Source organism: Bemisia tabaci, chromosome 1, assembly GCF_918797505.1.
Source record: "Bemisia tabaci chromosome 1, PGI_BMITA_v3".
NCBI classification, from domain to species: Eukaryota; Metazoa; Arthropoda; class Insecta; order Hemiptera; family Aleyrodidae; genus Bemisia; species Bemisia tabaci.
Window position 1 is genome coordinate 68,982,840 of NC_092793.1, and position 22,847 is coordinate 69,005,686.

The 22,847-nt window shown below is 36.5% G+C and overlaps 2 protein-coding genes across 2 annotated transcripts; both read right to left on the minus strand.

Annotated features, from left to right (window-relative positions):
* Nucleotides 1-975: 975 nt before the first annotated feature.
* Nucleotides 976-22,785, minus strand: Dus1 (Dihydrouridine synthase 1). Its single transcript, XM_019043242.2, has 10 exons — nucleotides 22,521-22,785; nucleotides 7,814-8,026; nucleotides 7,448-7,607; nucleotides 6,455-6,650; nucleotides 5,650-5,898; nucleotides 4,692-4,837; nucleotides 3,311-3,426; nucleotides 2,597-2,731; nucleotides 1,643-1,790; nucleotides 976-1,147 (listed from the first exon to the last, which is right to left on the minus strand). The coding sequence occupies exons 2-10, from the start codon at nucleotides 8,024-8,026 to the stop codon at nucleotides 1,101-1,103; spliced, it is 1,410 nt and encodes a 469-aa protein (XP_018898787.2). The 5' UTR covers nucleotides 22,521-22,785; the 3' UTR covers nucleotides 976-1,100.
* LOC109031626 (uncharacterized) lies at nucleotides 12,398-20,457 on the minus strand. Its single transcript, XM_019043241.2, has one exon. It carries the CDS (start codon nucleotides 19,303-19,305, stop codon nucleotides 17,506-17,508), a length of 1,800 nt encoding a protein of 599 aa, XP_018898786.2. The 5' UTR covers nucleotides 19,306-20,457; the 3' UTR covers nucleotides 12,398-17,505.
* Nucleotides 22,786-22,847: the final 62 nt, after the last annotated feature.

The window sequence follows — 22,847 nt, forward strand, 5'->3', positions numbered from 1 at the left end:
TGCTTCATTTGCAGCAACTGCTTAGCTTCACATTCTTTTGTCTTTTTATTTATTAATTCCTGAGGAACAAAATTAATTCATGTTTGTCTAAAGTGCTTACTAAAGATATATGATGGAGTTAGGCGGTTGAGATATAAAAAACGAGGTAACTCAGTATGAGCGAGAGTTTGGAGGGATAATTCGCAAAGAGAAAACAGAGACAAAGCTGGCCAGCTTCAGAGACGATTATGCTATCATTCATAATGTGAAAAATGGCTCGAATCTCTGACCCGATGTTCTTTAGAGTATTAGGAAGAGTGTTGAAAAACTAAAAAGCAATTTTTTCTACCCTAGACTAGTTCTCCTGCTGGTTTGAACAATGTGAGGTTCCACCTTGGGGCGCATTTGCTTGACTTTATCACATTTGTTTAGGTAAAGTAAAAGCTAAGATATTGAACAATCCTTCTCTCATCACTGTTTGAGGTTAGGAGGATAAGACAACAAATTCAGAGAATTGTTTGGTAAATTTTTAAAATTCAATGATTGGAGCCAAAATCAATGCAAGCAGTAATCAAAGCTCAAACTGATGATGAGGCCAAACAGGTCTTAAAAGTACAGTCTTTTCTTAGAGATTATGAGTGAACAGGAGTTTTAAAAAGAAATTTCTCTTAAGTATTCCCCCTGTAGTGCTAATGTTTTTTCTGGATCTTCTCCTATTGTGTTTGAAAGCTGCATAATTCTTGTGAACACCCTATCTTGAAAAAATTCAGATAATACTAATTCCCTAGCTATTTTTGAAGAAAAACTTCTTTCTCCGGCTATACACCCAAGTTCCACTTATATAGAATATGTTTCTGGGTTTGAATAAAGTTTTTGAGAAAAAAATCTGCAAGATGATGAGGGTCCCTAGTGCTTGTAGACTTTAATTCTGCAGATATATTTTTAAAAATTAATTTTTCAATAAAATTGATAATATAGGAAAAAAATTAAGAAAAGTTGGGTGGGGCCAATTTTAATTTAATTAGAATAAAAACAAAACACTTAATGATTAAAATATCACAGACAGGAGGTAAAATTAGTAGTTATCTACAGTCCACTTCTGGTGCAGGTGAAACATGGTGCTACTCCTCCGATACACTGGAAACTGAATGTTTTAAATCACCATTTCCTGTTAAAAATAAAAAAATTGAGTAATATTACAATACTATTCTCTTGAAGTTTCCAGAGAATCATCACAATATAAATTAATTTGCCGTCTGAAAAAAAAGTGTTGGATATATTTAGTCTTCCTATTCGAACGTGAGTACAGAGGGCCTAGATTAAACATTATTCGAAGCTGTATGGCAGAGGCATGCGCCGATTTAGCTTCAGTAAAGCTTTCTGTTTTAGAAACAGAAAACATTACTTTAAGAATCTTTGATTAATTCCAATTTAAGAATGGCATTCTCATAGGAATAATTTAGGTAACGGGATCCAAGTACAGAACAAGAAAGAACCATTTGGGTAAAGAGATGCTTGAAATTATTGAGTGGTTGAAAAAGAGAACTACATACTTTGCTGTCATACATGTTTTCATTTCTTTCTTCATCCCTTTGGAAATTATGATGTGAAATATGAAAATAATGAAAAGGATGAAAAATTGAATATTCCAGTATATATTAACCTTTTGTAGCTTTTCCCGTCAGATCATTCTTCTTAGACCTTTCTCTTTTAGTTTTAATGAGTATCCGGTGCCCTTCACAATCCAAATTTTCATTATAGCATTTTGTCCGACAGCATACTTTGCAAAGCTTCTGCTCACATTTTGTACCCTGGAAAAGCAGAGAAAAAAAATTACCATTCATAAACTACTGAGCAAATGACTCACTAAAATAATTTCCATCTCAGATTTTTTAATAGACAACTTTCTTTGATACTCTGCCCTTTCTTTACCTTTCACCTCCAATTTCCACAGTTTGCAAAATGTGGTCAGTTGAACTAATTGTAAACAATCTTAGGTAAAATAAAAATGGATCAGTTGCGCTAATCACAGAATCTTGTTTAGATAATTTCAGATTTGGGATCAGTTAAAAATAATAACATCAATGCGAATACAAAATGTCCACATTCAATATTAAGAGATATTACCTTTCAAAAAACACTGCAAATGATTGCATTCACTACAGTGGCGCATGCCATGGTGTTATCTATGTCATCTATGATTTAAGTGGAGCAACCAGCGAAAATGTGTGTATCACTAATTGATCAATGATCATGTCACAAACTACCTTTTTTGAAAGGCGATGTCCTCGTTGATATTGAATGTAGAACCTGGGGGTTTCAATGGAGCTCATTGCTTTTTGCCAATCTATGAGCTTAAACCATGAAATACGATTCTGTGACAAGCAAAACCTACCCATAACCTAAGAAAATTTCATTTAAATGATACAATACAGCTTGAAAATCTGATTCCTTACTGCCAAGAGAAAATTAGGAATCTTCCAATTTTGGGTTTCCACTCTTCAAAATCTAAAACTTAGATCTTCAGTTTCTTAACATAAGAAAATAAGGCAGAATGTAAATACACTAAATACTGCAAAAATGGGATCAAATTATTGACTGTGAAAATGATACTTACTGCGGGATTCGAACATTTTGAGCATTTTTCAAAAGTGCGCCTGGGGTTAAAGTTTATTTTGCCGATCCGTTTTAATCTTTTCATCTTCTTTTTTGATAAAGGAGAACCTTCTCGTTTGCAGCATTCATTGATGTTCTAAAAAAAGGAAAAAATAAGGAGGTTAAAATAAAACGTGAGTAATGCCTTGATCATTTCTTTAAAGTCAAATAGACTCTAGCTCGAAAAAAAAAAACTAACAAGACAGTATTTGAACGACAGAAGAGAAGAAAGAAAGATAGCGGATACAGAATTTCGAAAGCTGTTTTAGTGTCTTTCAGACTAACAAAATGACACAAGAAAATGATTGATATTGTCACACACTGTGTCTCTTTGATACATATGAACAAAACCATTTTATGTAGAGGTTCAGGAAGAAAGATACAATTTCAAAAACTTAACTTTTATGGCATGTATAACTTGAAGAATGGAAAATTTCTCTATTTCTCACTTGGTATCCTGTTAATATGGAAAATTGAAGTCCAACTCATGTTTCAAACGATTATCAAAAATGGATCTCAAACAATCATATTATGCAGTTCATTAGAGAACGATTTTTTTTTTTAAAAATTAAAGACTTCGAAAAACTATTTTCAAAGTACTCGCAATCATGTGGACTGGTGAAAAAAATTCTTTGACAAACAAAACTAAAAATCATAGTGCAAATCTGGAAAGTACCTCTTTTTCATTTTTGGTATCTCTTAATCTGCATTCTTCCATTTTTTTCAAATGATCCTCAGGGCTAATTCTTACATGAGGCTGACACAACCAGGGAGGAAGCCTTAAATTGTAGTCTGAAACGAGTGCAAATATTAATTTATCAGAAGAAAGCTCAAAATGTGTCTTAATGGTGTACAAAATTTTCAGCAGTGCCTTCTATTTCATTTCCTAATGCGAAATTTGAATATTTTGAAAGTAAGACTTCAACATTTAGAGCTGCGCAAATGAAGAATTTTGAATACAAATCAAATACGAGAGGAAAAGATGAAATTATTCCAATCTTGTGAATGATTACAAATATATGATTTAAAATTAGGAAGGTAATACATACAGAATTTTGTTAATTAAATTTAATATTTTGATTTTCACCTGTTAATTGCTTTGTTTTTGGTTGATTTCATACATGTGCTTCATTTTTTATGCCTGCTATTCAATTAAATTGTTAATTACTTCTGTCATTTACATAATTTTATAAACATGATGAGAACACCTCACAATCTTAATGCTATTGAAAACCTGCACATGAGAGACACAAAACCTCTTGGGGCATTGGACCCTAGAGCGGTCAGGGGGCACAGTAAAGGGATAAAAATGTAACTTTCCACTCTTTGTTGGTATAAAAATCAACTGAACTACTTGAGACTTATTCTTCAGAGTACTGAAGAGAGCATTCCATTCAAAACTCAAAAACCAAATATTTGACCCTTCTTGCCAAAATTGTTTTCTCAAAAAAAGTGCCTCTACAAACAAAAGCTAGTGCTCTCCTGATCAACAGTCATATTTAATTATTTTTATTTTCCTTGAAAAGAATTGAGATTAAAAATCAGCAGAACTGCAGGAGCCAGATATTGATGGTGAAACTGCAAAAAAGCTTACCTTGGTTGAAGTGAAATCTCCGCTCCTATTTTATTTTTTAATAGGAGACCGAATCGACATCATGACTTGAAAGTTTCGTAAAGTATTCTTCATATGGAGAGGGAAAGTCACCAAAGTTTTCAAGTAATGTTGTTTAATAGCTTTCCATGTAGAAAATGAAGTATGACAGAAAATCTGCAATGCCGCAAACCGAGGTATGCATTCCCACAGTTTTTCCATCAATATGGGACCTGCGCCTAATAGATACCGGAGAAATAAAACTTCAAAAGTTTTTATATCAGATTTCTCTTGTTTTAATTACATTGGACAACACTATTGCCAGGATACTGCCCAACTTTGAGGTAAATTTAAACAATTTCATGAAATTTTGTACGTAAAATTTCATAACATGGACACTTTTAATGAAATTTTTTATCTCTGAATGCATCGATCATACAGCCAAACTAAGAAAGGGTTACTGTACCTGGCTGTTCAAGATTGTATGGAACTTTTCCAGCATGGATAGGGGCAAACTGTTCTTTGATTTTTGCTATTACTTTTATGAAGTCCTCAACTGACTGTCCTTTGGCTATACCTGCTCGGAGATCAAATGTTTCCGGTAAAGAGAACCTGCAAAAGTAAAAAAGTGTCACTAATAGGTTTGATCGGCGATACATACTTTACAAGCGAAAAAAAGAATTTTGTAAATAAGATCTGATAAAGAATTTTCCAAAAAATGAATATCTTAGGGCGTGATAAAATTCAGAGAAAACTTAGTAGCTGAACAATAACTTGTTGATTTTTGGGATGTGTACAAGTAGTAAGGCAGACTTGATTCTCATTATGCTACTTCTGCAACAGGGAATTATATGCATACATACAGTGCTGAATTTGAGTGAGGGTGTTTCTAATTTCTAGCAATCAAAAATGGAAGGAGAGATCCATTGTTAATCTCAATCAACTAATAGAGGTAAAGCATTTTGTGATCCAACTGGTTGTTATTTTTACTTTCTTGCTCCTCTTGCAGGTTGAGGAAATATTGTCATCGTCCAAGAGAAAAAAAAAGTTGAGAATTTTTTTTCTTTTGATCTAAGGGAGATTGGATGGCTGTAAATTAGTAAGGGATTATTCCACTTGAGTTTATTTGCTTATTTTCAACAGAATTTTGTTAAATTTTCAAAGTAATATTTTTCATTTTGAAAATTAACGCAAACTCTGAAAAAAATGGCCAGGGGATTACAGGGCCCGATTCCGAACTCACACACCTAATAAGACTTGAATGATCTCACCTCAGTTGTGGATTTTTGAACTACTAGATCTAAAATTGTCTAGCCATGTAAAGCTACTATCAAATTAGAGCGGAAACCAAGGAAAAAATGACTAGTAATGCTGGCTCTCTTCTCTACATACAAGTTTTGAGAAAATGATGAAATAAAACTTACAAAGTTTGGAGAATTTTAAACAAATGGCCACGAGTGTATGATGTGGGACATGGATGTAGTAAAACAAAATCTAGGTACTCTGCAGCAGCTTCCCAAACAGGAGGATTTAAACCCTCGAATACACCAGGATTATATAAATTTCCCTCTGCTGACATGACACCAACACAGCCTGTGTGCTCTAAACAGCGTTTGATATCTTGAAGGCACTGAATATTACCGTTTGCTATCACTGGAATGCTGACATTTTCTCTGAGGACAAAATAAAAACCACTTATGATAATCTTAAATGGAAAAGAAATGTAGCAATATTAAAGTAAATTAGGTATAAAATATTACGTCAGAACTTAAAAAAGTTAGAGGTGACTTCAAAAAAAAAATCTGAAGACAGAGTAACTACTCATAATTTCGTAAATTATTTTTCCTATCATCCTTCTCAGAGAGTAACGAATTATTTCAGTAGAGGTGCATTTTATGTTTTCATACAAAAACCAATGCGTATTCATTCCAGGTTTAGAGGTTTTCAAAACTCGTAAAAAGTAAATAGGTATTGTACTTGAGATTCAGTTTGGGGAGACCAGGGCAATTATTATTATTATTATTATTTTTTTTTCAAAAGAAATGAAAATTGGCAGAGAGTTCTCAAGGGGAGACTTCTAATAGTTTAAATAAAATTTGCATTGAGCTAACATGATCAACTGATGCGCAACTTAGAGTTGTCCTCATGATCTAGTTACACTGCGTAGCACACCAGACACCTTTTTTTTCTTCGAAAGGACCACCAGATTAATATTGGTAAAATGATTACCTGACTGCTTTAATGTGATCCCAACTTGCCACACCGGTGAGTGGGCCTTTTTGCTCCCTTGTACGGCCATGAACCGTCAACATCTGACAGCCAGCTGCTTCCAACATCTGTGCATACTTGATCGTATGGTCAATGTTTTCAAAGACTCTAATTTTGCAAGTGATGGGTATCCTTAAATTATCGCGAAGAGTTTTGACTGGAAGGAAAAAAACCAGAAAGACATCAAAAAAAGGAGAAAAAGGGATTCCAGTTTAAATACTATTCAGTAAATTGCCTAACTTGTTGTTGTGTACAAGTTGTGTACATGTTATGTTATATCCACTGTTTATTTCCAAAGTTTAAAAAAAGTCGAGATTTATTCGGCAGACAGATTATTAAACACTTCTGCTTCTTGTATAAAGACTCATTTTATTATCTTGTAAACTGATTACATCTTGACTTTTACATAACGGCTATTTAAGTTATTGATAGATGTCCTCTGACAGTGCATTCTAGATTTACTGTCCAGATAAAATAGTTCACTTTCCTCTTTCGAAATTCATCTGTTTCATACATTAAAAAAATATCCTGTATATTTTGAAGCTGCATAAAAACTTTAAAGATGCTGACCCTAAAGTTACCAAAAAATGGGAGGTTTCGAATTTACTGAGAGTAACTTGGTTTTCGAGTCAAAAGGTAGCCATTGAAAGACTGCCCTTTAGAGGGCATCAACATATACTTTTAGTGAAAGCAAGTGATTCAAATTTTCATGTGTTTGGAAACAAATACTTATGCCTTTATGAATAAAATATTTAATGACCAGAGTGTTTGAAGCAGAGAATGTGGCAAACAGATTTCTCCTTTATTTATTTTTTCTTTTTTAAAAAAGAGGGGGGAAAAAATCAGTAACTTGGGGCTGTTTATTCCAGGGCGCCTTGATCAAAATAATTTTTTCAACAAGTTTAAACGAAAAACATTGGGAAGCTGAAGTATTCATTTTAACAGCTTACTTACCCATTTTTGTCAACAAGTCCCATTCGTCTTGTAAGAAAGCACCATAGTGACCTCTTTTAGCTATGGACTGGGGGCATCCAAGATTAATATCTATGGCATCACAGTGTGGCTCTACGATGCGAGCTGCTTTCAAGAGTGTCTCTGCATCATTTGCACAAAACTGTCAAATAAAAGAAAGATCAGAACTTAATACTTGAAAGAAGGAGAAAATTATATTGATTCAGCAGATATGTAGATAAATACTTATTCAGTTTGAGCTAAAGGATCTCCAAAAAATAACTTTTGATTTTTTCTTTCAATTCGAGTTCCAGTTTCATCACTAGATTATAACATATCTATGAAAAGAGACAAAATTTTCCTGCGTACCTGAACAATTAGGGGTCTATCCTCCGAGCAGGTTTGAAAATTTTCCTTGCGGTACACCTTGTCTCTCGCAAAATTAGAGCTGTGGAACATGGGTGTATAGCATAACTGAGCACCATGCTTTTTGCTGAAAAGCCTCCATGCAAGTTCACTTGCATCAACCATAGGAGCCAGGATGAATTTTGGATGGCCAAGCGATTCCCATACATTTGACATCTAAAACACGAGCGCATCATATACATTAACACTATACTTAAATCCTTTCTTAAGAGAGTGATTTTATCATTTTGGGACCAATATACCATTCAGAAACTGCAAAACAAAACTAATCTTTTACCGGGGGCTGAGTGAAACAAAATGGACTTTACCACAAGTTACAAGAAGAGTTACATATTTTTTGCAGTTGTCACCTCGAGAATTTGAAACAATTAAAATTGAAATAAAGCTGCAGTTGGCCTCTAATGCATCATTCTTGTAAAGAGCTTTATTTCAGTTGAATATTAATGGGGGCATAATGCTGCCAATAATTTGCTCCTAGAAAGGAGGAAAGAAAAAAAAAACTGTAGAAATTTGCAAAGATCTACCAAGATGAATGAAAATTGTCAAAAAACTTTACATTTGTCCATCTGGAAAGCAAAGTTTCCTCCCTAGATACAAATTAATATCTGGATGGTAAAATAGTGAAGGAAGAAAGACTGTATTGAAGTATCACGTCCATAGCATTGACAAGGTATTGAAAAAAACTCTTATTATTCAAAAAGGAGTAACTCTTGAAACAAACTAAAAAAATGCACCTCAGTATAAACTAGGAAACCCTTTTTTAATTTTTTTTTTATTTTTGATATATATAAATGAAAATACCATCTTGCACTTTCATAAGTATCACTTAATTTTTGTAAACTGTAAAGAAAATTATGCATGGTATTGGTTTTGTATTTCAGATATTCATTAATGAATTCGCTTTGGAGAGGCTCTTGGAGAACAATGACGGAGAGGAATTTTGCGAACTGGGTTTGCAGTTTCCAACACAAGAGCACAACTTGGGGGAATCTCTTCTTTCCCTAGTTCCTTTTTGCATTTCCTATCAACTTCAGAATGCAAGAGAGTTTAGATCCTTAATTTTTTGGTGGCCCTTGTTATCACTTTTTTAAAATCAATTTTACTTATAAAAAGGCAAAAAGAATTTACCAGTTGGTATTTTTCGACAGTTAAATATTTAAGTTTGCTTTTTTCTGCTTGAGGCATTTTTCAGTAAATGATATTATTTGGGGAATATTGATGACGTCAGTAATTTAAGAGACAATTCAAAGAATCCTCTGAAAGATTTAGAACAGAGGAGAAACCCTAGGTGAAGATAAGTGTAACAGGGAAATTCAAGACTGGCTTTAAAGCCGAATCCCACGATGAGGACAAGTTCAGTCAGTGGAAAGGGAATGATTGAGCTGAGGAATTATGCAATACTGGATCGAATGACAGTGTCCCAAATTAATGAGACACCATCCAAATTATGCAAGTTAATTGCACGGTTCAACAAACTGACAGATCCCAGCACCTCCTATTACTTTCAAGGTGCTAACCAGTGTTTTTGTCCAAATGAGAAAATTTCGAGACAGCATTGTTGGTTGTTTTACTTTGAAAAAATTAGAAATGGGGAAAAAATTTGCGACAACTCTTTTAGAGATATAGACTTTCAGAGGTTAGCCATTGCAGAGCTATATGCCATAATGTGGATTATATTAAATCTTCCTTATCATCAAGGGCTTTCATTTAGGTTAAACTTGCTGGGAACAGATCCAAAGTACCTAGTGATGAGGACAATTAAACTACTGATTTGATTAATGGATAAATTATTTGAGCTTAGATGCACTTTCTTCGGCACTGCCCGTATGGGGCCCGTAAGGGCAAGTCTTGATGAATTGATACTGATCTTCGGCATCACAGAAATCCTGTTTTTCATCAAGTTTTTCATTTAACCGCTTCCTATAGAGATCCTTGACACTTTGGTGGTGCAGACTATCGATGTTATACCTTACTGGCTGGACCTTCTCTCCCTGTTGCTGCTGCTGCTGTTGAGGCACGCTATGTGGGAAACTTTTAACAGGAAAAGCTATTTCTACTTTGAGGAAATGATGGTCACTGCCACAAGATAACCCTCGGCACACCTTCACCTGTTGAACCTTTATCTTCGTTGTTTGGTTTGTTATCGCATAATCGATGATGGATCTTAAGTCTCGAGTACGTTGAACCCACGTATACTTATGAATATCCCGATGTTGAAAGAATCCGTTTAAGATTTTTAACTCGTTTTGCTCACAGACTTCGATGATGCGGTTCCCGTTGTCATTGACCACATCTTCACCGAATGGACCAACGACCTTGCAACCAATCCGGTGTCCTGTTCTTCCATTCAAATCGCCTAAGACGATAACTTCCCTTGAGGTTCCAACTTTTAAGATTTCATCGTTCAGGAGCTCAAAGAACTGGTCTTTAGCTGCCACTGGCGCATCATCGTTGATACCATACACTCCAAGGAGGGCTATCTTATGACCATACACAGTAACGTTCATTTTGACGATTCGTTCGTTGATCGGTTCCCAAGAAGTTATGCACTTACGTAAGTCATTCCGAACCAAAATCGCCACTCCTTGCTGGGCCCGCTGATCTTTGCTTACGCCGCTAAAGAACATATCATAGCATCCCAAACTTTCAGAGCCATATCCTTTTTTTTTCGTTTCTGTAATTACTGCTATGTTAACGTTATTATTTTTAATCTCCGAAACAACCTCCATCAGTTTATTGGAAATGCCTTGGACATTCCACGTCCCAAATACCATTGTCCTTTTGCGTAATTTTTGTCGAAATATCCGTTTAATCCGTTGTTCACCGAGGCATAAATTAGGTCGTTTAACATTGCGTAGGTTTTACGGGTATCGGGGAGTTAGCCCGATGACACAACCCCCAACCTGGAGGACCAGCGTTTGAATTCGGAGTACGCTCTCGTAGATTGGCTGCCTTCACTACGGCTAAGAGCCCAATCAGCCCCTTCCATGGGTGGTTCATACGCCTTGAAGCCGGTGACCATGTCCATGGCCCCTTTGAGGCAGGGGTTACCAGCTGGGGTCCGCAGGATTGCTAACCCTGTGACACTACAGTCCCCCATACGGGCAGTGCTATAGAGGGCAGTGCTATAGAGTATAGTGCTATAGTTCGGCTAGAGAGGCCCTTGGAGTGCGCGAAAAGATCACCACTGAATGCAAACCTTACTGGTGGGACAAAGAGATTGAGGAAGAGATCGATGCAAAGAGGCGAAAGTACCACTCCTTCCTTCACTCCAAGAGTGATGAGGACAAAATTGCTTACAAACATGCGCAAGCAAAGGTACGAAGACTCATTACGAAAAAGAAAAACGAGTCCTGGGAAAAAAACTGTTCCAGAATTAACACGTACCTGGGAGGAAGGAGGAGTGCGGAAAGCTGGAAATTGCTAAAAGGCTTGCGAAGGAACATGAAGAAGGATATTATATCTCCGATTACAATCAACCAACTAGAGGACCATTTTAAAGTATTATTGACGGAAGGGCGACCCGAGTTTCAAGATAGCGCTCCAGAATGTAACGAAGAAACACAGTCCCTTGAGGTTAAACTCGAGGAAGTTGTGAAGGCAATCAAGGAATTAAAGAATGTTAAAGCTCCAGGGGCTGGAGATATACCATCACAGTTGATGAAATGCGGAACGGGAAAGTTATTTCAGCTTCTAAGGGACTTGTTTGATCGTTGCATTAAGGGCGAGGAAGTACCGAAAGAGTGGAAAGAATCCTGGATTTCAGCTAAGCACAAAAAAGGAAAGAAGGATGACTGCGAAAACTACAGGGGGCTATCTGTCGTAGGGACAGTTAGTAAAATTTACGGGAAAGTTTTAAAAGCTAAAATCGAAGAAGAGTGGGCTCCATATGAAGCAGAGGAGCAAGCAGGATTCAGGGCCGGTAGGTCAACTGTCGACCATTTATTCTGTATCACACAACTGGTTGAGAAAAAAATGGCCGTAGGACAGGAGCTCCATCTAGTTTTCGTTGATCTTCAGAAAGCGTATGATAGCGTTCCACTAGTGAAACTCTGGGAAGCCCTGAAAAAATCGAATTTTAGTGATGGACTTGTGAATGCGATTAAGAAATATTACTGTGGAAGTTTTACTAGAATTAAATGTCAAGGGAGGTTATCTGGTGGTTTTTATGTTTCTAAAGGTTTAAAACAAGGATGTTGTCTGTCACCTACTTTATTTAAGATCTTTCTAGAACACGTTTTAAAAGAGTGGAAAAAGAAGTGCTCTGGCATGGGCGTTCCCCTAAATGATACGGACACATTGTATACTCTATGTTTTGCTGATGACCAGGTGGTGATCGCGCAGGATGCGGATGACGCTGAATATATGACTCGGAAATTAGTGCTAGAATATCGAAGGTGGGGCCTAGAGGTCAGTGTCAAGAAAACGGAAAAGTTGACGATTGGAGGGGATCAGCAAGACATAGAGCTGGAAGATGGACAGTGTATTAAAAGCTGCGAGCATTACAAATATTTAGGAGTTCGAGTATCCCAGGATGGAAAGATGGACCAAGCCATAAAAGATCGAAACCTGCAGGGAAGGAAAGCTATTGCTATGTTAAATAGGATTCTTTGGGATCAAAGTATCTCTAAAGAAAAAAAGAGAATGATTTATAACACCATAATCAAAAGCATTCTGACCTACGGCAGTGAAGTGTGGCCCATGAAAGAGCGTACCAAAAAGATTCTTAAGGCAACTGAGATGGATTTCTGGCGAAGATCAGCCGGAATCTCGAGGAGAGATCACGTAAGGAACGAAAGAGTCCGTGAGATCATGAACGCCGAGCAGAACATCGTGCACGAAATTATGACCAAACAGCTTGTCTGGTATGGTCATGTTCAACGAATGGCGGATGATAGGTTGCCTAAGAAGGTGCTAGATTGGGTTCCTCCTGGGAGAAGACGTAGGGGACGCCCAGCAAAATCGTGGATTGGTGGCATTCAAGATGAGATTACAAGATGCCATCTACCAGATGACCTCTGGATCGATAGGCAAGGATGGCGATTAGGTGTCGCAGAGCGCCCGAGCGCGCTGTAAAGCGACTGTAATGTATGTATGCACTTTCTTGAGGACCCCTAGTATTTAAAACTCTCCATTGAATGTTAAATTTTTATTAATTGTTCAAAATAATTGTGAAAGAACTGTTCAAGTGAAAATCATAAATTTTTCAGGTTGCTCATTCGGATGGTTATACAGGCAAAAGTCAAAACTACATTGCAGTGTTTCAAAATATCATTTTCTATTTTAATTTTTTGGAAGGAAATCGATCAATATTGTCCTTAAACATTTTGTAGGAATAACCTTCAGGAGAGCAAGAAAAATTGCAACAATTTTTGAATGCAAATATTGGTAGGTTTCCTTTCAAAAAGTTTAAAAAACGAGAAAAAACACTGCAATGTAGACGTAACCGTATTTCATGGTCTTCCATATAAAAGTTCCTGCGATACTTAAGAATCTTTTAGAGAAATCTAGAATTATAAAAAGTAACTATCACTCATCAAAGTGGTTTGAAGTGGTTCAATCTTTAAACCTACGTCTGAGATACCAGCATAAATTATGTTTATAGCTGTTTACTCCCTCTTCATCCCCCCTTTGATTAAGGTAGAAGAATTACTTTGATTCAATTAAACTCGGGGATGACTGAAAAAATTAACAAGAATGATTTAAAAAAATGTTGGTTTAATGGAAAAAGAAAATAGGAAACAAAGATGAAAAAATGACTGGAACACAACAAACATTTCAACAAATAAAAAAATATAAAGGACTACTTGTCAAAACTTAACACTCAAGATAAAATAAATACATTCACAATTCTAAAATGTACATAATTTCACAAGTCAAAAGTCTTAAAAATTTGAAAAATTTAATTCCGACATAAAACTCTACCTACTTCATGATTCTACTGAATATACAAATATTGTACGCTAGAACAGTTCAACATCTACACATTAAATAGAGTTAATTTTTTTTTAAAAAAACGAATATATTACAGTTTTTCCTCTTTCAGGCTTGTGCAAATTATTCAGCCCTAAGAGGATACGGCATCGTTGTCTGAGAGGCCGTCGACAACTGAAGCATTAACTAATTTCCTTGCTCGCATAAATTTTTGAATGGAAGAAAAATGAATCAAAAGAGAATGATATGAGTTAGGAGAACAACTTAAGATTATATCTATCAAGAAAATCAATTGAAAATGCATGGAGGGATTGATAGACACGCATGTAAGTTTTTCTTCTTTTTAGGAAAAAAAAATATCTGCATGGTAAATAATGATAATAATAATTAAAAATATAAATAAAAAAATTAAAAAAAAAATTGTACAACTAATAAGATAGTGCACCTCAGTCTTTTGCTATTTCTCTTACAGAGACCAATCGACGGATTCAAATTTTTTTATTTCCACTGACTTAGAGTAGTGGAAGGGTGAAATTAAATTCCTATTCCTTAATTGGGCAATCCAGACTGTTTGAACGACGTTAATGCCGCTACAATAGACAGCCAGATATATAATTCTTCAAAAAAGGCAAGAATCACTTTGTAATTCTTCAAAAGTAACAAGTGATCCCATACTATGTGTATTTTTCTTAAAAAATGACAAAGAGGAATTTCAAATGGGGAGCAACTGATACTAGTTATTCTGTATAAAAACTAAACACTCTGTCTCCATTTTCATTTTCCCTTCTAAAATACTGAGGTTTAGTTCATTGAGAGCACTTTTTGGGTTTGAAGTATTGATCATTTTCAGAGATAGATAATATTGACGAAATGAAAGAGAAGGGAAAGCAGAGCATTGCATTTCAATAAAAATCTACATGAGGAATCAAGAAGACACATTCAATAGGGAGGAGGTAATGCAGATGTTTTTATCCTTGAGGCTGGTTTTCATCCAAAAATGGAATATTACCAGTGCTTTAGAGTAACTAACATGAACTGAATGGAAAAAAGAGATTTTTCTTTCTTAAATTTATAACTAAATGCTTCAAATGATGAAAAAAAACGATAGATAAAACAAGATACGTAATTAATGAGTTTCATTTTAAATAATAACCTTTTAGTCACAAAATAACTTTATCGTTCTAGCAGTTTTCATTTGGAAATGTCTTGATATGGATACTCTTTTTGCTTTAATGGTTTCTTAAAATATTACTAAAGTATATGCTTACTCCGAATAATCTGAAATATTGCTAGACTAAAAAAATACCTACTTAAACAGTTATTTCTACTAATAATCGACAGCTAATGAGGTACAACTAAAAAATGTTATTACAAAATAACTACGGCTAGGATCGATGGCTTTGATATCACAGTATAATGACTTCATTTCATAGCTGATGACAATAAAGTGTGGACAAATCTTTTTGAGATGCAATGGAACAGTAATAAGACTGGAAAACATGTATTTCTGTCGGATATTTCCCAATAAAAAATTGATAGAGATGTTCACAATGCAATGTCTTGAGAGGTTTCTACCTCAGTCAAGAAAATAATTAAGAGGAAAATAGTGAAAATATGTAACTCAGTTGAAAGTATAATCAATCTGTAATAAAATTAAAAAGCAGACAGACATTTTTTTGCATGAATGCATGTACATGTAGTTTTCTGGTAAACTTTGAAGATCACTGAGAAACAGATAAAAACTTTCATGAAATGGTGATAGCATATCCATGGTTAACCATAAAAATCATGTGGATACATCGATTCCTGCCGGTGTTTTAGAATATCCGCTCTTACTTTACTTCTTTCAAGGGAAATAAGATGACTAAATTGCTTGACACTTTCAAAGAATTTCCTTGAAACATAGAAGACTCATGGAAATTTTGATGATATTACGTCGACTGGTGTTTAGATTAAGATTTGAAGAATGACAGAGAGACCGTAATGTGAAAGTCAAGATGTATGGATTTTGGGTTCATCAATAGATATGCAATTCAATGAGACAGGCGGAAATCTGCTTTTCAATTTTCACAAATATTGCCTGTTCATATTTCAATTCTCGGTACAGGAAATGAAACATAAGTTGCAAATTTCACAGCATGATTATAGTCGAAAAAAGAGGATGACAGTAGTAATCATATTAACCTTCGTGATGTTTCCTCTTTGAAACAATTATGATTTGAAATCGACAGACTGTATGCGATTAAATTCAAGATAATTACATGAACAAAAATCAGATGTTCAATTAAAAAGGCTGATGTAAAATTCAGCAAGAGATACATGGTTGAGATGAGAGGGAAGGACAGTGGGTTGTTTGGAGAGCTATTCATAATTTACACATAAAAAACATTTCCATATTACACCATTAAAACCTACTTTATTGTCCTTCTTTTTTTAAAAATCTGAGGGGCATAAGCAAAAAATCATAAAACAGGTGATTAGCTAAATAGTTGATCTTACAAGAATGTTTGCACATGTACTATGAAAAATGTCAAACAAGGGACTGATGTACGAGGTAGCATGCTCCATTCAGATGGAATCATTTCCAAGGTTGAAGACTCAATACTTTTTTTTTCCATACTATCACTCAAATTAAAATACCTAACGTACCTAGATTGCAGAATGATCTTTCAGTAAATTTCAAGTGATCCAGTAAGTGCTTTAAGTATGTAATTTAAATAATAACTATTTTACGAGACTCAATCTCCTTACTTTTAAAATTACCTAGACCACTAGTTAAATGCTGAATTTTGAACGAAACTGGCAATATATGCTGCTTTGAGATGAATTGTAATCTGAACAGGTTTAGAGGGCTTTTTTGAGGCCTCTATATTAGCTGAGTTAAGAAATGTGGTAATGGACCTCCTTGTTTTGTTATGTCTTTTAAAAACACAATGCACATGGGATCCAAAGAAAATTAAACACGTACTTAAGTATCAGTTCTTTCTTCTTCGAGTCAAATATTTTAAAATTTCACCCATTTGACAATCATTGATGAATAAGAGTTTCTATTTTTAATATTTTCAATAAAACATTGTAATAATGCTTTGGTGCCTGGTGGTAATAATTTCAGGTGAAGAATTAAATCTTCACACACGCATTTGAACTATTGCTAATTTGCAATGAATTAACTTTGCTAGATAGGTATCAGAAAAAGAATGCCTAAACAGTACCTGACTTGATTCAAAAAGGGGGAAAATATTAAAGTCTATACCTAGGTACACCTGATATTTTGATTGATTTTCCAGGTATCAGCAGAATTCTTGGTTTTGCAGTACATCAGACACAATTATAGAAACAGTTTACCCTCTGATGGGTTGTGTGAGTTTGCAATGACCAAGGCTAAAAGTAATAATTATTAAAGGGTCAAGGCAAGAGATGCAAAATTGATAAAATGAAATTTGGTCGCATGCCCAGTGCCGGAAAAATCGATGAAATTTCATGGAAAATATCATGAAATTTCACTTTCATCTCTGATTAAAGCACATAATCATCATAGGTACAATTTTTCAAAAAAATTAAAAACTGGAATTGCTCGATCGAGGAGGAAATGAGAAGACAGCCTTTGAATCTTTCCACTTTAGTTCGTCCTGAAAGAGTTGTCAGTCAATGAAAAAGTAAATCTGTTTCTCAGTTTTCATGAACTGAGGTTATTGAATCTCTTACGCTGGAAATGAGTTACTTGGCAGGGTTTTGAGAAGACGATCTTTTAATTGAGGAGTGGAAGGATTGGAAAGACCTGACTCGTGGATTGGAGACAGACTAGGAGACTTTGTTGGGCGGCATTGGGAATTGACTTTTTTCCGCAATTGTTTTCTTGCAGGATTTAAAGGTCTTTTGATTTGGGGGGTTTGAACAAAGGCAAGAACATCACCCAGTTCTTTCAAAGATACACTTTGAATTTGTCTCCTGGCTGGTGGAGGTAACGTTGGAAGTGGAGTGGATAGTCTATCTTTTGGTTTCCACAATATATCATCAGACGAACTTGTTTTCATCATGTTTCGTGGTATGGAGGGCTTAATTTGATTATTGCGAAAAGAGGGTGAGGATAAAACAACTGAGTCATTATTGTAACAAAATTTTGGTAACAATTTTATGTAGACACGCTTTTGCACTCCTCTTTGGCGTTTCAAAAATTTTAACTGATTTTTATTATAATTGCTCGTGCGGCGATGGCGGCTGATCACTTTACAGTACCTGCATCCTTGACAGGTTTTTTGAAAAGAATTTTTCCTACTTGTGCTGATATTTGGTGATGCAAGAAACATTCGTTTAACAGGTGGTTTTGAAGCTGCTTTGACAAAATTTTCACTTTCACTACTATTGTAAATGGTGTCAATACTCTCGACGGAGAATTCTTTATCAAAAGTTCCTTTGTTACTCATGGAGGAAGTTGAGCTTGTGCGTCTATATTTCCCATTCTCGACATCAACCCCTGTGTTTCCCTCATTATTTCTTAATTTTTTACAGTTAAGGGGGTTTGAAATGTAGCTAGGACAATTTAGTCTTGATTTGCTTTTGTGCCAGAAAGCAGAGGTTGACTTATCAGAATTATTGATTGAAGGCTGTAAACTAGTAAGTGTATGAGCACTCTCGGAATTTGGAGGGGCAGTAGTTTTGGTTGACAACTGCCGGTAATTGCGAATGTACTCATATGTTGTAACTTTCAGGAAGGCTATATAAATATGAAAGAGGCACAAATGTGACAAGAGTCCTGCGGATACAGCTGCCAGAATACATAGTCCTACGATAACTATTAAAAATAAATTATCATCGATGGGTAAAGGTTTCTGAAAATATGCTGATGTGTTGAGTGTGGTGTTGAAAATTGATTGTTCGGTCCATGCACTCAGCCAGGCAGGATCAACATTGTAAAAAATTAATTCGAGTATTGAAAGAAAACCAATTGCAAGAGTGGCCAGGACAGCAGAGACAACACATACGATGAATGCTGTGTAATTCCTGCCACCAATGCAGTGGTTTAACCATTTGCAGTGGTGGTCAAATCTCTCAACGCATTTGTTGCAAATAGCGCAGTGTTTGGTGCGTGGACTAGACACTTTAATATTACATAAATGACAGCGTCCATTTTCAATCACATGAGCATGTTTTGAACGGTCAAATTCTGGTACAGCTTTTGAGCGTGGGTTAATTAAACGTAGTTGCCGATCAGCAGGATCAAGCAACAGGGCAGTTAAATGAGAGACAATGTGAACAGCAAACAAACACCCTAGGAGGGCCATGTTGAAAGGTTGCAAACTTGGGCCTAGGGAAGGTATCAGGACAAAAAAAGATCCAAAACCAAAGAGGAAAAGAGCAACCCATCCTCCAACTTGTTGCGGGTGCAGCGGAAATTGGAGTCCATGCACTCTTCGCCATTTCCTGTGCTCAATGGGGCTCAGACCATGTTGAAAAGAACAGCAACTCCGTTTGGATGAGCTATCTTCATTTGATGATGTCATCTTGAAAACTTTTGAACAGAGAGGCTAAGAGGTGAATTAGACATTGAGCTGCTAAAAACTGTAGGTACACAGCGGAGCAGTTCTGTCCTTTTGAGCGACGCACAAAAAACTCATTTTAAAAATAGTTTAATCACTAAAAGATCATAAGCTGAGGGACGAAATCAGCAAGGTACACTTGATCTAAATCACTTGATAAAATAGTAGTTTTCGGTCACTGTCATCATTTAATTTATTCACCGATCGGAGACAAAAAAATCAACCGGGGCTAATTCAAGATAAATTGAGCTGCACAAAATCGACTGTTTCCATATCAAACGTTAAGTATACACAAACTTGTAAGAAAAAATCATGGACGGGGTGAAGACCCTTGATTCACTTTAAAAACTTGAGTTTCTCAGTAAGATCCGTGGAGACTGGATGAGGGGGCCAAGCGTAGGATAAACAAAGGATGCTTTGGCGACGAGACTAACCTACATCGGCGGAGGGAGTCGAGGAGTTGACAGATAGCGACGGCGATTGAGAAACGCGAGCGAAGCGAAGACTACACTCGACGATCCGAGCGTGAAAAAGAGAGAAAACGAAAAGTATTATAATAGGTAAGAGTTGAGTTAATGTGATATGCTTGAGGAGTGACGATGCGCATCGCTATTGCCGCACCGACGATATAATTAAGTCCGTCCAGATTCCCACCGCACGATAAGAGGAAGGAAGAGCCTCGGGTTCCGCGAAGAAAACCCGGGAAACGCCGTCGAAAAGGGAGAAAAATTGCGGGCCGACGGAAGGTCGCGACACAGGGGCCCGGGAGCACGATGAGGAAATTCCGCGAGCCGACACGGAAATAAAGGGATGAAGGGTTTCAACTCGGAATGGATGGAGTCGAGCTATCGATCCGACCCCTTTCAGGAAACCTCAACCCCTCTTCCTGAATGGTAATGCTCAATCCGAGCTGCCTCCCCCCTCTCCCTTTCCCCCGGGCCTGGCGAACTTCATCCCCGTGAATTCGTCGTTCCCGCTGAGAGGACTTGCGCGGCAGGCAGCCAATGGGAAGCTCGCGCCTTTTTCGCGCAAATTGATGTTGCCGGTCGCGGCCGCTTGGTGGCGTTGACGGACGCCATGGATCCCTAGCGGTGTTCCATGACTTCGCACTGTGGGGAATGTTTTGTAAAAGCCCCCCCCCCCCAACACCTCCTACCCTCTTCTTTCCTTTTGAAATTTTGGATATTCTATAGAAATAGGCAAATTTATTTCGCTTCATTACAGGTTTTTTTTTTTTTTTTTTTTTTTTTTTTTTATAAATAAAAACGTAGGAATGGAAAGGGTGCTCAATTTTTTTAAAGAATATTTAAAAAAAATTCTACAATTAAATAATCAAGCTTCAAGCTTCCGCAATAATCAATTTTCTACACAACGATTGTACTACATTTTGCAACACGAAAACAAAATTATTGGCACATTTCACACACAACGTATGTGTCATCAGTTTCCCGACGTAAATAAGTGCTTTTGTGGGTGAGCCAAAATTAGGGGCTCCTGATGTCAAGCTTTAGTCTAATTTTTGTTGACTGTTAAGGAGGAAAACTCTAGCGTTGGAATATAGAATAATCATTCCTCAAAAATTGAAAACTGGGAGCACATTGAGACATATGAGGACTTACATGTAACAATAGCAGTTGCTGACATCTGCCATTTTTCAGGAAAGCGCTTCTTTCAAATTCTGGAGCCCTCAAGAATGCCTGCGCAAAGTTTCAGACTACCAGCCCAATTTTTCAGCAAGGTAGGAACTGAAATAAATGTTATTTTTAAAAACAGCGGATATGAAAATCCACTGTTCCTCCCGGCCTGTGCGGCAGAACACCGTGCAGATTCAAAGGCACTTGCGATAACTGCCCGCGCACCGGCCATGGGCTGCAGCTGACACTCAAATGACACGTATCGGGACCGTCTCGCCAGAATTGTCAAATGAGTCAGCATTGACTTACTTACTTACTTTGAAAATTTTCATAAGAATCCTCTCAGTTCTATGGGCGCTAAAGTGCAAAGCTTCGAAAATTTCGAACGCGATTTCCTCACAACGTGAAAACTCAACATCCGCTATTGTTACATATAAGTCCTCACACATACGCTTTAAGAAGATTCAGTGTATTCTCATTTACTTTGTTCACAAGTACTAAATAATGAATATGAAAATGGAATATGACAAGAAATGAAACAGCAGTCTGATTATTGAAACCATGTTGGAACAACAAGACTAGACATAGCCCTAATTAAACCATTCAATAAATCACATTTTGATGTCTTATTAAGCTGCTTTTTTCCAATAATCAGCCTGCAAACCTGTTTGCACACACGGTTTGTGAACCATCAAGAGCTCCAACAGAGATAGTTCCCATTTTCTACATTCATCTTTCCATTTAATTTCCAGGCGGCGGTTTTTCAGTCTTGGTCATTCTAGCGGATCAAAATTCTTATGAAACGGAGAATGACATAATCATCAACTATTTGTTATTTTAATGGAAAAAGGTTTTTTACGGGCGAGATCAATTAACACATTTAGGTAATAAGATAAATCACAAGGATAACTTTTAAAAAGTGTTCCAAGCTGCAATCTAGATATTCTAATTGAATTCCAAACATTCAGAGCTACGTAAAAGGAAGTGTTCGCTAATAAGGAACTTTGCCAGACAACTTTTGTTCAAAAAACGATGCTGCATCATGGATAGAGGTATGTACCTATTCCAGAAGAAATTGAATCTGGTGCTGAAAGGAGTTAGAAATGGAACTTTCGATGTGATACAATTTATGAGCAGTCCTCGATAAATGCTAACTTTCCTGCCCTTCTATGGTATTTAGACAGATTCTGTCTACTACTGGCGGGCATAACTTCCAGGGTGTCCTGCTTTGGACCTGGGTATGGAAACTCCTCGCACACAGGCTGCGGCCCAGTCATTGAAACTATGTTGGCACAACAAGACAAGACATAGCCCTATATAAACCATGCAATATATCGTGTTTCAATATCTTATCGGGCTTTTAAACTTTAAATAATCTGCCTGCTGGTTCTTAGTAACTCTTTCCGTTGAGAACCTGGCAGGTACAGCAACACCGGTCAGTCCTGTGGTGTTGTGACAGTGCCCACCGCCTCAAGTCTTAAGGGGCTAAAGAAGAATCAGTCCTAAGGTAAAAATTAGAAAGGCTCAATGATCTAGTTGACTCACCTTGAAAGCGAATGTAGGCAAGTCGATTCAAGCAGGTTCCAGTTGAGAACTCTTCGGTGGTCAACTACTTGCTCTGAGGAAAGGAGTAAATCTGAACACGTTAAGATTCATCTCATGATAAAAATGTGAAATTTATGGCTAGAACTTGTTATGCAACTCCCGATGCAAGACGATTAAAATGATAAGTAGACATATTTTGGGCTAAATTAAGATTGAAGAGAACAAAACGCGCCACGTTATTTTTGAGGTTTTAGGTTATGGCAATCTTGATGGCAATGTTATGGTACAACTAGCGCTACTAGTGACGAGTCAAGAAACTTCTTTATC

Bases quoted from the DNA above. Each gene is read 5' to 3' on its own strand.
- LOC109031626 (XM_019043241.2), bottom strand. From the start codon at position 19,305: ATGACATCATCAAATGAAGATAGCTCATCCAAACGGAGTTGCTGTTCT.
- Dus1 (XM_019043242.2), bottom strand. From the start codon at position 8,026: ATGTCAAATGTATGGGAATCGCTTGGCCATCCAAAATTCATCCTGGCT. The intron at 7,608-7,813 runs GTACGCAGGAAA...TTTATTTGACAG, and splicing joins ATAGACCCCTAATTGTTCAG to TTTTGTGCAAATGATGCAGA. The intron at 1,791-2,596 runs GTAAGTATCATT...CTGCTTTTCCAG, and splicing joins CAAAATGTTCGAATCCCGCA to GGTACAAAATGTGAGCAGAA.